This window comes from Salvia splendens, chromosome 4 (assembly GCF_004379255.2).
Source record: "Salvia splendens isolate huo1 chromosome 4, SspV2, whole genome shotgun sequence".
NCBI classification, from domain to species: domain Eukaryota; kingdom Viridiplantae; phylum Streptophyta; class Magnoliopsida; order Lamiales; family Lamiaceae; genus Salvia; species Salvia splendens.
The window spans coordinates 5,635,945-5,652,124 of record NC_056035.1 but is presented as its reverse complement, the minus strand read 5'-3'; the positions used below and the strand labels follow the sequence as shown (position 1 = coordinate 5,652,124).

At 35.1% G+C, this 16,180-nt stretch overlaps 1 protein-coding gene and 1 long non-coding RNA gene across 7 annotated transcripts; both read left to right on the top strand.

Annotated features, from left to right (window-relative positions):
* The first annotated feature begins 5,826 nt into the window (after positions 1 to 5,826).
* LOC121800550 (zinc finger MYM-type protein 1-like) lies at positions 5,827 to 7,511 on the top strand. The gene is made up of 2 exons (XM_042200102.1): positions 5,827 to 6,263; positions 6,536 to 7,511. The coding sequence occupies exons 1-2, from the start codon at positions 5,827 to 5,829 to the stop codon at positions 7,509 to 7,511; spliced, it is 1,413 nt and encodes a 470-aa protein (XP_042056036.1).
* Positions 7,512 to 9,981: 2,470 nt separating this feature from the next.
* On the top strand, positions 9,982 to 15,273 carry LOC121798116. 6 transcript variants are annotated; one of them, XR_006050010.1, is made up of 5 exons: positions 9,982 to 11,770; positions 11,856 to 12,070; positions 12,247 to 12,354; positions 13,388 to 13,480; positions 14,662 to 15,273. It is a non-coding gene; the product is annotated as an uncharacterized LOC121798116 (long non-coding RNA). The 6 variants fall into 6 exon arrangements; XR_006050011.1 differs by lacking the exons at positions 13,388 to 13,480; positions 14,662 to 15,273 and adding an exon at positions 12,576 to 13,085 and having other exon boundaries at positions 9,982 to 11,089; positions 11,588 to 11,770; XR_006050009.1 differs by lacking the exon at positions 13,388 to 13,480.
* The last annotated feature ends 907 nt before the right edge of the window (positions 15,274 to 16,180 follow it).

Genomic DNA, 16,180 nt, shown 5'->3' with positions numbered 1-16,180 from the left:
TTCATTATTTATTTAGTTTTTTCGTATTGGTTAGTAAAAAAGAGATAAATGCGGTGGTCCAGCGCGGCGCGAGCTACGATATCAGGAAGCGCAGCCGTGAAGTAATGAGGAAGTCAAGGGAGCTAGGAATTAAACGGCGTCGTTGGTGGAGAGAGTTTGACTGCGGGGTTTGGTGGAGCTGCATGCAGGGGAAGAGTGTTCGCCGTCGAATGGGACCGGGCACGTGGGCATCTCGTGAGGGGTTTTAGGTGGGAATGCGATAGAGGAATAATTAGTTAGAGATGTCGAGATCAAATTGTCGTTTTCAATTTCAATTAGTAGATCTTTACGTCTATTCTAATGTGTGATTTAATTGTGATAAGATTAAATTGTCGCTCTCTAGGCTTCGTGACCGACACGACCATTCAGCACAAAAGGACATGTACAAGTTTAAACGGTGTAGTAATTTATTTACAAATTAATTTAATAATTGTAGGAGAATTTTCCATAATTACTCGCACTACAGGAAAAAAGAAAATAATGATATATAACATAGATTTATAGCTAGACTATTGGTATACATACCTTAAATCACCTACTCTGTTAGAGGAATAATTATTATTGTTATGCGATTCACAATAATAAATCGTACGATGTCTAGGTGCCATAATTACATTAAGTGGTTGTGCGTATCATTATTATATATGCGTTCTATCATTGTCAATAAGTGCTTCAAAGAAAGTTCGGTTGCATTTTACGCTTTTCCAATATTTAGCACCACATCGTATATAGTATTGTGTACTTTTGACTTGGCCTGAGTTGACAACGGAGTGAATTTTGATCAACATAGTAAACTTCAACTTAAAACAATAGACATACTTAATTCTGACTTTCTAAGTTCTAACTGTATAACTAAACTCCTAACTATTCGTATAAAAAAAAGGTTGAAATTCCAATCCTAAGGGTCTTCCACATCCTGATCCGATAGTATTATGAGGGGTGTTAAATCAAGATACACAATGATCAGCTAAGGAAAGAGTTTAACCCACTGTATGCGAGAAGCCCACCTCCTGACTATTGATTACAAGATAATGTGACAGATTCATCGAGACAACAATTAATGCTGCACACTGAGAAACATACGACAAAGGGCCGAAGTTTAGTGATTCTAAATGTTATATGATGTCATGTTGTTAAATATGCAAGTTACAAAATTTAATAATTCTAGTATTGTAACTCTATTCCTGTGGAATCAATTGCGCTCCTACGGGTAATTCAATAATTCTAGTGATTCTAGGACTGCACATTCTACTAATTAGTACATAAATAATAAAAAACAAATAGTATATATACACACGAGGAAAATCTTAAAATAAAAACTATATTTGGAGTTTTTTTCTTTGTATTTGGATATTAATTAGTAGTAGTATTTCATTTACACATTCTACGCTGATTGTATTCAATGATATTCGAGACCAAGTGACATATTTTACAATTATTTTTAGAAGTAAATGTCATATTTTTGAACTCTAAAACCACCAAATCGTACTATAAAATACTGCATATTTTTCATATTGTCCAGTCGATTTCCACAATAATTACTAGTGAAAAGAGTAACTTTTCTTGTTTTTTTTTTAACCCAAGTAGTAGTATTTGTCAGTGTCACACTCACACTAATCACAATTTCACATAGTAATATATATATATATATATATATATATATATATATATATATATATATATATATATATTCTCCTTTTCACATCTTAGATCATTTTTCCTTCTTAATATTACGCGTTAGATCTAAGGCATCAACGGATCAGATTGATTCTATAAAACTGGTTCTGTGTTGCATTATAGAAGGTGGTTGTATGCATTACAGGGTTATTATTGACATTTGACGGAAAAGTAACTGCCACATTTTGGTATATGCGAATAATGCACCACATGGTCACGAGTAATGCATATAATTGACTATATAATGCACAATATGTGAACTGCAATGCATACGAATAAGATGTACCATGTTATGATGTTTGGACACACGTTTCTTATTTCTCCTAAGGGTTTAATAAGCTTAGGGGCTAGGGTATAGTACGTAGACACGTATGTAATCTTCACATGGTAACGAGTAATGGATATAATTGACTATATAATGCACAATTTGTGAACTGCAATGCATACGAACAAGATGTGATGTGTTATGATGTTTGACACACGTTTCTTGTTTCCCCTAAGGGTTTAATAAGCTTAGGGGCTAGGGTATAGTACGTAGACATTACTAACAAATTGTTGTTATTGGAATATACGTATGTGCATTATTTGGTTTAGGTAGTGCATTATGTAGCTGTTAATTGTCATTATCTCAGTATATTATGCATTATTAGAGGTATTGTGTATATGGGTTAATCAACGGATTGAAGATTACATACGTGCATTTAGTAATGTCTACGTACTATACCCTAGCCCCTAAGCTTATTAAACTCTTAGGGGAAACAAGAAACGTGTGTCAAACATCATAACATGGTACAGCTTATTCGTATGCATTGCAGTTCACATATTGTGCATTATATAGTTAATAACATTCATTACTCGTGACAATTTGGTGAATTATTCGTATCGTTTTATAATTTGTTATTAATGAGTACGTACTATACCCTAGCCCCTAAGCTTATTAAAGCCTTAGGGGAAACAAGAAACGTGTGTCAAACATCATAACACAGCACATCTTGTTCGTATGCATTGCAGTTCACAAATTGTGCATTATATAGTCAATTATATCCATTACTCGTTACCATGTGAAGATTACATACATGTCTACGTACTATACCCTAGCCCCTAAGCTTATTAAACCTTTAGGGGAAACAAGAAACGTGTGTCAAACATCATAACACAGCACATCTTGTTCGTATGCATTGCAGTTCACATATTGTGCATTATATAGACAATTATATGCATTACTAGTGACCATGTGGTGCATTATTCGTAGCGGTTTTCAGCCATTATTAGATTACTATTGTACCCTCATAATGCACAAAAGAGGACAAATAATGCAACACGAGATTAATTACCCAATGTTGATCTTGACCGTCCATTTCTCTAATCTAATGGCTGATATTAAGAAGGAAAAAGGAGGAAATATAGGAAAAGGAAATGAATACATCCATATATATATATATATAGGGTCTTGTTAGGTTGAGATTTTTTAGCTTAATTGAGAATTGAGATGCATTTTCAGCCACTCATTTTGAAATGTCAACTACAAGTAGATTATATCAACTAAGGATATTATCGTCATTTCATTTCAATAGCCAGAATATCAAATGTCAACAACTCGTATTAAAATGTCAACAACTAAAAAAAATTTATTTTTTTATTTTTTTAAATTTTTTTTTATTTTTTTTAAATTTTTTAAAAATTTTTTTTAAATTTTTTATAATTTTTTAATTTTCACGCGATGTCAACTACGATGTGTAGCCTGCACATCAAATGTCAATAGCCCTGCACATCAAATGTCAATAGCCTGCACATCAAATGTCAACAGGTTATAGTTGACATTATATGTGTATAGGTGATATGAATCGTATATGTAGTTGACATTATATATGTGCAGTTGACATGAATTGTATATGTAGTTGACATTATATGTGTGTAGTTGACATGAATTGTATATGTAGTTGACAAAAAAATAAAAATAATAAAAAAAATCGAAAAAATCGAAAAAAAAAATTATTTTTTTAAAAAAATAAAAAAATATTTATTAAATAAAATGTATGATGAAATTACCATTCTGCCCTTTCACAATTAATTAATGTAAAAATATTTTCCATGTGGCAAATTCTGGACCACTCATTTAATAAAAATGAGTGGCTAATAATGCATCTCAATTCTCAATTAGGCTAAAAAATCTCAATTGATCACAACCCTATATATATATATATATATAATACTCGTGTTTAATTATAACAGTTAATTCATGATGATAACAATAATAAAATCAAATTAACACCGCTAGAAATAAAATTAATCAGCCTTAAGCATTAATTGCGTATCCTTTAAAATATGGTTTATGTAATATCCCGATTGATACAATAGTTACTAGAACTAGGTAAACAATGCATGTTACCTAATTCCCATGTGAAGATTTGTATATATTCACATTTAAAATTTTGTCGGTGGTGTCTAAAATCTAAAGGCAAAAGAGTAGAACGAGTATAATATATCAACCTCACAAATCTTGGTTTGATGTGTTAGTATCACCTAATTTCGAATATGCATGGCCATTTGTTTTTGTCTCTCTGGTTTGTTATAGCTGCAATTATTCTCTATATTATCAAACAAAATAAAAACAAAATTTACAGCGGTGACCATTTGAAAAACTTGCATATATATCTAGTGGCTGAATATCATATTGTTTTTCGGTATTAACTTCTTTTTTTAATAATGTGGAAATTTCGTTATAATTATCTTATTGTTTAATCTTCGTCGCTTTGTTTGTATAGAATTTGGCATGGATTTGGAAGATGAGTTGTCAATTTATTGCTTAAAAATTAGTCTCTGACTGAGTCAATTAAACTTAATTTGTCGTGCATATGGATTCCGTATCTGATTGACAATTTGTTAATTTATTTTTCGATTTCTCGGGTAATTTTTTCTTAAATTAATTAAGCAGACTTTTTTGTTCTTGCTTTAAATAGCAGGTAGCTTTGCTACTACTTGTTGGAGCTAGTCAAAGTTTAGGATTGTGAACGACGTTCTAAAATTTACAAATCAAATTTTAAAGATTTAAATTTATGAGGCGTGCTCAAATGCTTTAATGGTTCAATTATAATAATCATAAAAGATTAAAACGCAATGTAGTACAATAAAATAGTACTCGTAGGTGACGTTCGGTTGCCATGACTAATATCATTAGACTATCCATCTAGGATTAAGTTGTATGATTATTTTAGTTGGAGGGGGGAGGCTATGACTAATTATCATGAGACTATCCATCTAGGATTAAGTTGAAAGGTTCAATCTTATGAACCAAACATGATACATATTTAATCATAAGATTTAATCTTGACAACCGAACACCCAGTAGTAAATTAATGTGAGGTTTTCTTTCTAAAAAATAGAGGTGTTGATAATGTACCAGTACCACCACTATCCGTTTGCTTTCAAGGATAAAAATATGAACGATTTTTCCTTGGAAATAAATTTTCCATGTATATAACCCACAAATGAAACGCAGCTGGCAATATAAATTTATTTACTCCTACTGTTACGGGCTCAATTCCCACATTGGTTGTGAGCAGGGACGAAGGGACGTTAGGGCCTGGGGGGCCAGGGGCCCCTCAACAATTGTGAAAAATAACAGGGTTATTTTGGTAATTTCATAATTATTAATTTTAATAAATAAAAAATATCTATTTTAATTAATTCCTAGTCCATACCATGGGGACAATTGAAGAGGCCCAGCAACAAAAAAAAAATCAGGCCCTAACACTATTCTGTTGGCCGAAAAAATAGGCCCAACCACTATTCCACATCTATCTATTGACCTACGTGAGTAATGGCGCTAATTGGAGTTTCAGAATTCAGACTCACCACAACAGCAAGTGACCAAGAGGCTGTATTTCACAGGTAAATTCCAAGCTTGAATGTTTTCCTTTCTAGTATGATAATTAATTTTGGAATACTTATTTTAGGAATTCTCCTTTACATTGCATATTCTGTCGACAAGCTTTGGTTAGTTCATACATTTGCAAATTGATTTCCCTAATTTTAAGTTTACTCCATAAAATAGATGTATTTGCTTATCGTCAAAAGCTTTTGAATGCAGGTATTTGTTGAAAATTGAAAATGGATCGATATTTTAAGAAACTTTCCCCTAGTGTTGCTGCTTCATCTTCGTCAGTTAATGGACCTACACTTCTTCAACCTCAAGAGTCATTGAATGAAGATAAACTTGAAGCTGATCCAGAAAATATTCCAAGTGATCCAGGGAAACGACCTGATATAATGAGATATCCGTCAAACTCAATAGAACGGGTGCGTAGAGCTTACTTACTTAAAGGTCCATGTCAACCGCGCGAACATGATTTTCCTCCAAGAACTGATGGAAAGCGACAACGTAAATTTGTCGCGCATTGGTTTGATGAATTCAAAGATTGGTTGGAGTATAGTATTACAAAGGATGCAGCATATTGTTTATATTGTTATCTCTTCTCTAGACTCCATGGAAATGGACAGGACGCTTTTGTATCTGGAGGATTTACAGCCTGGCGCAAGAAAGAAAGGTTGAGAGATCATGTCGGGGATCATACAAGTGATCATAATAAGTGTAGATTAGCATGTCGAGATTTGATGAATCAAGCCCAACACATCGAAGTGTGTATATCTAAACAATCAACAAAATCTAAGCTTGAGTACCGTCGCAGATTAGGTGCAACTGTTTTGTGTCTTCGCTATCTTATCAAGCAAGGATTACCCTTTCGAGGAAATGATGAGTACGATGAATCCTTGAATCAAGGTAACTTTCTTGAGCTTTGAAAGTTGTTGCTTCTTGCAGTGAAGAGATAGATAATGTTGTACTGAAAAATGCTCCTGCAAACCTCAAACTGACATCATCGGATATTCAGAAAGACATCATTAATGCAGCTTCTGTTGAGACAACAAAACTTATTGTAGATGGTATAGGAGACAACTCTTTCTCCATATTAGTCGATGAGTGCCGAGATGTGTCCGTCAAAGAACAAATGGGTGTTGCGGTACGATATGTGGATAAGAATGGATGTCTCAATGAACGTCTTCTTGGTATCGTGCATGTCAGTGATACGGTTGCAACTACACTTGAGAAGGCACTTGATTCTTTGTTATCGACTCATGGTTTAAGTGTATCAAGTTTGAGAGGTCAAGGATATGATGGTGCAAGCAACATGAGAGGAGAATTCAATGGGTTGAAAAGTTTGATTCTTAAGAGAAATCCTAGTGCTTATTATGTGCATTGTTTTGCACATCAGCTTCAACTCACAATTGTTGCTGTTGCTAAAAAACATACAAGTATTGGGTCTTTTTTTAATTCTGTCACCCGTTTGTGTAATATTGTTGGAAGTTCATGTAAGCGCAGAGATGTGCTACGAGAGAGTCAAAGAGCGAAGGTTGTTGAAGGGATTGCAAGTGATGAAATTAATACCGGAAGAGGATTAAATCAAGAGAAGTCATTGACACGACCCGGAGATACTCATTGGAGTTCGCATTATGGTACTCTCATCAACTTGATGCATTTATTTTCTTCTATTAATGATGTCCTTGAGTATGTTGGGGAGAATGGTTATGAGGATGCACATAGGGCTGAAGCTTTGGATGTGCAAGAAATTCTAAATCATTTTGAGTTTATCTTTGTGTTGCATCTTATGAGGAAACTCTTGGGAATTACACATGATCTCTCTCAAGTTCTACAAAAGAAGGATCAAGACATTGTTAATGCTATGAATCTTGTCAAAGTAGCAAAAACACATTTACAAGTAATGAGGGAAAAAGGTTGAGAGGTTTTACTTACTGAAGTTACAAAGTTTTGTAGAACAAATGAGATTGATGTGCTTGATATGGAAGATGATTGTGTAGTTAGAGGAAGAGGAAGGCGTAAAATTGAGAAAATAAAAAATCTCCACCATTATCGAGTTGAGTTGTTTTGTTCAGTCATTGATATGCAAGCTCAAGAGTTGAATCACCGTTTTAATGAAGTCAACACAGATTTACTTCTGTGTATGACATGTTTTGATCCTAGAGACTCATTTTCTGCATTTGATTCAGAGAAGCTGCTTCGTCTTGCCAAGTATTATCCATCTGAATTTTCAGAAGTTACTTTGTATGAGCTTGAAAGTCAGCTTGATAACTTTATTTTTGATGTGCGCACAGATGAAAGGTTTTCAAAAGTAACGGGAATTGCAGGTCTTGCTCAGAATATGGTTTCTACAAGGAAACATGAGAATTTTCCGTTGGTTTATTTGTTAATTAAGCTGTCATTGCTCTTACCCGTTGCCACTGCTTCAGTAGAAAGAGCTTTTTCAGCAATGAAGCTCGTTAAGACTTCTCTACGGAATCGTATGGGAGACCAGCTATTGAATGATTGCTTAGTTCCTTATATTGAGAAGGATGTGTTTGTTAACGTAACTAATGAAGCTATTATGCAGCGGTTTCAGAAGATGAAAAGTAGAAGAGGAGTGTTATAATATCATTGTATGGAACTATGTTTTTACAATATTATATTTATATTATGTAATATTATTTAAGTTTCATTTTATTATTTGAATTTTTTATTTGGACCCCCCAATAGTAAAATTCTGGCTTCGTCACTGGTTGTGAGAACAACTGACGTGGAGTATATAGACTAAATGGGAGTATATAGATTAAATGTGCTCTCTCTCCTAACAGACTAGTTTTTGGGATGAGTTCTCTTGTTTGGTACGTATCACCTACTTTGTAGTTAGTGCATTAAAACACAACTTAGTCGGAAGTAATTTCACGATTAGATCTTAATTAATCTATCGCTCCTACGCAGTGTTCGAGTTAGGAAAGAGCAACCTAATACCCATTCTTTGAATTAATTGCAAGTTCTAATCATATGTAACGCATGTCCATTATTTGACGATAAAACAGAATTTAGTTGATCAAACATGTTCTCTCAAATCAATGGCTGTGTACTTTTATTGATGTTTTAATCCTAGACTTATAAATTACGAGTAGTTTTTTCTAATCCGAAATTTAACAAATACTAGTACGTAATTAGGTACTTTATGTAACCCTATTCACATCAAATATAGTTGAACTTCAATTTATTTGGTCGAAAAATAAATAAATGTACGCAATTGATTTTGGGTCAAGGCCCGTAATAATTTGGTAAAGAGCTAACCCGGCCCAAATAATTTGATAGTCTCATTATTCATAATATGTATGGGTTTTGCGGTAGTTTATGGTAGTGTATTTCTATTTGAGGTGAGTTGAAGATCAATTTATATGGTAATTTGTAGCAATTATTTATTGTGTTTAGCTCGGATATTTTGCAAGTTTGATGTTAAAATTACAAATTCTATAGTTAAATTGCTTACCAGCAATAGTCCGGAGCGAATCACCCCATTTGCTACCCCACCAATAGAATAATGCCATGTGTTTATTCTTTAAGCTGAATGATAGGAGGGGCTGATATTTGAATTTGCAGAGAAAATAGCAAAATAACAACGGCTGCCGTAGTAAATTTGAGGAAGAAGATGATAAAAGTCTAATACTAATATAATATTAACAAAAGTCACAACTCCATCTCTCCTCACTTGACGATCATGTTTTTCCTTCTAATTTTAAGTATTAGTCCTATGTTTTTTTAATAATACTGACTATTGAAAGTAACTAATTAATCAACGACTTATGCACAATTTTAAATTTATTGTTTGTTGGGGTTGGAGATTTTTTTTTTTTTTTTTTTTTTTTTTTTGGGTTGGAGATTTTTTCTTCGCATTTTACAATTTTTATGTTTTGATGCGCCGTAAAGTTCAAAGGATTTAGGCGTTTGGTTTTTAGACGTGAATGATAAATAAATGATTTTAGGGTTTAATATTTAAAGTATTGTTTTTATTTTCTTTTTATTTGTATTTTTGACATGGAAATATTATATTGGTATAGTAGAAGATATATTAGTATTTAATGAAAATTTTAATCCTTAATTTTATATTTTAATAAATATACACATGGCACTATTATTATTATTTTATTTTTTAGCAAATGATGTAGGAGATTTTTCAATTTAAAGAATAAACACATGACATTATTTTATTGATGGGGTAGTAAATGAGGTATGATGTGGGGGAGGTGATCCGCTTAGGCAATCGTGAATGTAGCTTGATTCTACATGTACACTTTTGGTGGGAGACTTTCCCCACTTCCTTTTTGGTTTTATTTGGTGGGTGCTTGTATGATTAAAGGAGAACATTTTTTGTCGGCTGTATGTATGTGGAAATGTTTCATCAACATGTTTATTTGTACTTTGTAGATGTAAAATCTTGGGATCTCTCTCAGTAGACATGTTACTAAAGCAGATTGAAGCTATTGTTTGTTAGTTAGGGATTTTCTGGCAATAAGTGGTTATGCAATATTTGAACTGTTTAATATTCTTTTCAAATATTTGTGGTGATGATCAGATCATGCTTTGTTTATTATGTTCTCTGATGGTGGCCTCCGTAATCAGTTTTGCTTTTGCTAAACCTTCATTTTCTACATCCTGGTTGTGGGACTTATGTACAATAGGATGCAATTTATTATGGCTTCGTTCCGTTCTGTTCCGTGTGAATGCGTAATCAATGAATTACATGGTTTATAGCTCAATCTGATGATGGTGTTGGTTATGAAATTTTCAAATTTTTGAATTAGTACAGGTTTTGTAGGATGTTAGCCTCCTCAAGATGGGGAAGTCTCCTGGAAAATGGATCAAGGGCATTACTTTTGGTGAAAAAGGATCTAAGTCTAGTTTAAGAGAGCATCCTGTAAGTTTCAATTTGTATTTTCAATCTATACTTTTTCTTTGGTTTCAATCACAACTATCATTTGTGAGACATCTATGTGTAAAGTAATGTTCCTATGTATGATCATTTCTCTTAATTGTTATTCTACAAACAAGATGCATCAGCTGTTGTTTCCTCTATTTGAAAGAATCTTAAACTCTGCACTGTCTATGTTATGTGTATTTTGGGTGAGGTATATGTAATAGTACCTCTGTATAAGAAGAAATATGTATTGAAGAAACCATAGGTGAAATATGTATTCAAGAAAATTATGTAAGCAAAACCAGAAGACATTAAAGGAAGCCTGTAAGATCTACAGCCCCTATACCCTCGGAGCAAACGTTTAACACTCCAACTTGTAAATTAGTGGAGGAAAAAACTGCATCGCCCCAGTCAAGGTGAGAGCTCTAGTCTCCCCAAGGTTTGGACAAGATGCAACTGAAAGCAATTCTCTGCCATCTTCCATTAGTGGGAAACTGATTTCATCACCAAGAGTTCACAAGCTGGCTCAATCTAATGGCAAATAACGAACCAAAATTGATAGATCCATGTCTTCCTCAAAAAAATTGCAGGTAAGAGCTGCACTTAGTTAATTATGTGTTAATAATTTGTTAGTTCCATGCAATTACTTTGTTTTACCTCTATTTGAAGATTCAGCTCAACATATGATACTGAGTAGTTACTGCTTTTCCCTATATCTTGGACCGTATGAAATACTAGCATTTTTCCAGAAATCCATATTTTTTTTAAAGTAACCTTTGCTGCAAACTGGACAAATTCATACAATGAGATAATCCATATTTATTTCTTGGATTTCTCTCATTATAATAAGTGTCTATGAAGTAAGAGCAATCATAGACATTTTTAGGTGCTTGCTTTCTACATATCTTAATTTTGAGTTTGGTTATAAAGATGGCATGTTGACTCCTTTCCTTTGGTATTGTTTTCTCATGTTTCACCGTTTGCATAACATGATACACATTTTGCATTTAATAGCTTCCCATAGTTCTTCAACTGACTTTTTTACCTGAGTGATCTATTTGTGATTTGTCTGTTGGACTTAAGAATAGATTTGACCATGACAAGGGACTTGAACCATTTTTGCAAATGTCACGACTCACGTTTGTGGTTACCTTCTTTCTGCTCCCAATCTTTCTGCTCAAGTTGCTTGGTAGATGAGCTGGAAAGGGTGGATTATATATGTGATCCCATTTAGACAGTGAGAAACTGTGCAACAGTCAAATGCAGTTAATGTAAACTCACAAGCTGAATACCTGACTTTCGTGCACCTTGGGGCGCGACAACGTATAATGCTAATTCTCTGCTATCTTGTATCAGATCTCCACAGGAGTTCCCCCAAACACTTCAGCGAGCATTACTCATCCCAGAAAATACTCAATGAAGCGACTGGGAGGACTCTGGTCGAGACCTGATATTTATCAGTTGTTTGAAGCTGAATCTATTCGGACACTGGCATTCTTACTATGCTGATGCATCTGGCTTGAATTGCAGTGTTTTCTTTCTTTTTTCCTAAGATGACCCACCCTTTTCAGGTATCCCCTCTTCATTCCTGATATCAGATCGCCCCCGGAGTTCCCCCAAACACTTCAGTGCCCAACCTTTCTCAAGAAACCATGCAATGAAGCGTTGAAGGGAACTCTAGGGGAAAACTGATGAGTACTTTCCACTTGTTTGATGACTGAACACAAACTGATACCTCTATATATAGTTGCGATGGAGCAGAGGAGTGGAGGAGTCTTTGATGGAAGTGTAAACCATGCATATCAGACAGAATTACCCAGAAGGTCCAGAGCATATTTGGTTGGAATCACAAAAGGTCAGAATATTACAATTCCTTGCATCTCCCAACTTGTAATATCATCAAATGCTGCAAAATGTGTTTATGATAAAATCAAACACTTGGTGCATCAGGGTATCATTCCTCGGAATATGATTTAGTTTTGGTGAAAGTAAGTTGGAAAGGATGATAGGATCAATTAAGCAGATTCAGTTGTGAAAATGATTCCATGGCATAACATAACCTACATTCTTAACCAGGTTCAATATCTCCCATGCATTCACCTTGTTTTCTAGGTTGAGAAGTGGACCTATCTAAGGATTCATCTCTAAAACTACGTGGTCAAGTCCTTTAAGGATCAGGATGCACCAACCATAGGCTTAAGTGAAGGGCCATTTTTGCTAGCTTATGCTTTAGAATCATGAGGCGTCAGATATCAAGAAAACCACATCAATCTGCATTCATGTAAAGAAATTGAATGATTGCTACATGAGTTGGTAATTTTGATTACAACTTTCTTTCTAGGATTTCAATATGACCAACTTAAATTTGTAGTTAGTTGATCTGGGCTTAATTTTTTCATCTCTAAAATGTTCTTTCAGGCTTTATTTTCGATGTAAATCCCACGCCCAAATTCCTTTGTTGAACTGTTCTTGGTACATGGTGACTTTGCATGTAAATTTGTACTCCCTCTGTTCCATAGTAATAGAGTCATTTTGCCATTTTGGTACGTTCCATAGAAATAAATTCATTTTCTTTTTTTAGTAAAAGTCAACCCATTTCTTCACACCTACTTTATTCTCTCTTCACCTCTCTACCTTTTTCATTTTCCACTTTATTATCCATTTACTTAACTCACCTAACACAATTTTTCTTAATCTTCATGCCGAAAAGAAACGTCTCTATTACTATGGAACGGAGGGAGTAGATGATAACCGTTTTGGGTCGGTAGTACTGTGCTGGCAGTCCAGCCCGGCCCGAATATTTTACACCATAAATCACATCATTAATTATCTAAACTTGAAATTTATTTGAAGTGTTTTCCATGTTGGACTAAAAGAAAAGATGCCAGGTGAAACTGTAAGAAATGGAGCATGTCTTTTGATTCCATGGATAATGGAAAAGGTGATACCCTTTTTTGTATATGGGCTACTTTCTCGACCAGGTTCAGACTCTCACTACTTATTTACTGGATACTCTGTATAAACAAATTAGTACTCACATTACTAGAATTTAAAAAGGGGAGAAACTTACCAGTACATAAATAATGGTAAGATTAAATTCCTTTTAATGACAGTAATGAGTAGTAGTGCATTCTATAACAAATGTACTTTTTTGGAATGGCTGACTTAATTATTTCATCCCACCGATTTGAAATTATTTGAATATGTAAAAATCTCATATTGTATTTTCGTAGATATACCACAAGCTTTAAAGCCTTAATTAAAGCTTATTGTCCAAGTATCACCCCAACTCAAAAAAAAGAAGATAAAAGATGAATTATAAATATGCTGGAACTAATTAGGAACAACAATTATAATTAATCTCACCGTGGATTATTTCGTTTCTATTAGTTTTCACGATCCAATGTAGAGATATTTTGCCATATTTAAGTTTCTTTTCTTTCGTTGTTCACATTTTAGCAAGGGGCGCCTTAATTCAACTGAAAAGAGGACCCCCTTTCCCTTCGACAGATCCTTGCTCACAATTTTCTATTACTATTGAGAAAATTAATTAATGGGTCAAAATAGCCCATTATTTTACAAAATTCAATTAAAAATTAGTAATCCTACTATATAAACTCACATTTTTATTTGTAAAGTAGTTTTTATAATTTCATGATGCAGCTGGATAATGTACGTAGTTGATAGGTTTACTAGTCTCATTTATTATCATGCATCACACTAGTAAAGCTTGCATCAGAGTGTGTATGATGTTGAGTTTGATGAACACATGGAAATAGTTGGCGACAGAGCTAGAAAACTGAGGGATCAAGGATTCTAATTCAAATAGATTGTTAAATCATATAATTTGACCCATGTTTGTGACCAGGTTCAGAAACTGCCATTTTAATTAGGGCAAAGAAAAAGCTTCACATGTTTGATTCTTGGTACGGTGTTAGTCCCTCTATATGTATAAATATAGGCAACAAGAAGCCTTTGCATTACTATTATTACAACATTCTAGTACATTGTGATTGGTGACTGAAGTTTCCTCAAACTACTTCACTAGAAATAAAACAGTTCCATTTCCTAGTGAAGTGTTTGGGGGAACTTTGGGCTGCCTCACAGATTTTGAGCATTCTGTTTCCTTTTTATTTTTTATTATCTAATTCTGATTCTTTAGGGAATGCACAAGGCAAAGAGATACTTGCCGCTGGTCCAAGTGGGGTGGAACCTCGCGAGGCCTATTGAATAGCCAGGCCCGATGAAGATGCACCCGTAGCTAGACGACGCTCCTCCATACACGGTGGCTCCCGTCTCGAATGTCCAAATTATAGCCCCTGTCCTTGCATCCATTGCGTAGACGGAGCCAGTTGGCGCCATCGACCCTGCAAACAGGACTTCATTGACAATGGTGAATGGCCCATGGGCAGTTTCGTTGCTTGGGTTAGCCGTGGTCCATAGGATTTCCCCAGCAGTGGTGTTTCGGGTAGATGGCTTCAGAGTGAAGGGCTCATTGTTGGAATTCAGTATGTTCGTATACACGCGCAATCCATCACTAGCTGCCTGCACCCCATACCCCTCCTCCTTCTAGTCCTCCGGGGCCCGCTCTCTGTGTATTCATAAACATGAGCAAAAATTACAAATATGGTCATCATCTTGATAGAACGAGGTTCCATCTTAAAGTCAATAGGTGATAAGTGTAGTAGCCCATAAGACTATAATAGTTTCACTTATCTTTTTACATCAATTTACCATTCATCAACACAAATATAATTAAAGACTTACATATGTCACCATTGTCGCGATCTAGAGCCCAAGCAAAGCCACTTTTCTGTACCGCAACAACAGCGTCGCGCAATCTTCCATTGGAGACAACGGTGAGCTGCATCGGAGCCTCTCCGAAGTCGGCATCCAAGTTGGGGCCAGTTGGACAATCTGGGTTATTGGGAACCAAACATGTGAAGTAGAAAACATCATAACCTCCGAGTTGCCTAGCCCACACAATTCTCCCACTATTCAAATCTAACGCCATCAGTGAATCAAAATGTATATCCGGCCCAAAACACTCGTCAGGCTTGCTTGGCGGCCTTGTTCCATTGTTCTGCCTAGCCTGACACTGAAGAACCTCGGTCGGAGCAATATAAATTTGCCCTGTTCCTGCATACACGAGGCCGAGCCTCATGTCGATTGATACGGAGAGGTTCCGTATCTGTGCGCCGGCGACGAGAAGACCAGAGGGGGAGGATCGTTCGCGGAGTCTTCCTCCGTCGAGCAGCCGCCGACCGCTAGGGTTTTCGCGTTGTAGTTTATGTAACTTGCGGAGAAAGTAAAGGGACGATAAAAAAAAGGTAAATTCTGATATATTGATAATGATTTCAATGTACAGAACCCCTATATATATCTAAGGACCCTAGGTTTGGTTCGACTCGATCAATTCCGGGAAAGAACCAACAAGAAAACCCGAAACGGAGCTTATAATTACGCTCGACTCTAAAAGGCAATTATTTTAATAGTTTGCAAAAATATTAATGAAAGTCTTAAGCAATAACAATTAATAAGGAAACGTTAAACGTAATCATCCAACTTCGCCGGACGTCTTGATATCCGCTTCGGAAGTTCCGGCGACGATTCCCTTGAGCTTGACCCCTCTGACTCCTCAGCGCTTGCATCCTCCTCACCCTCGTCTGACTCTCGGTGCG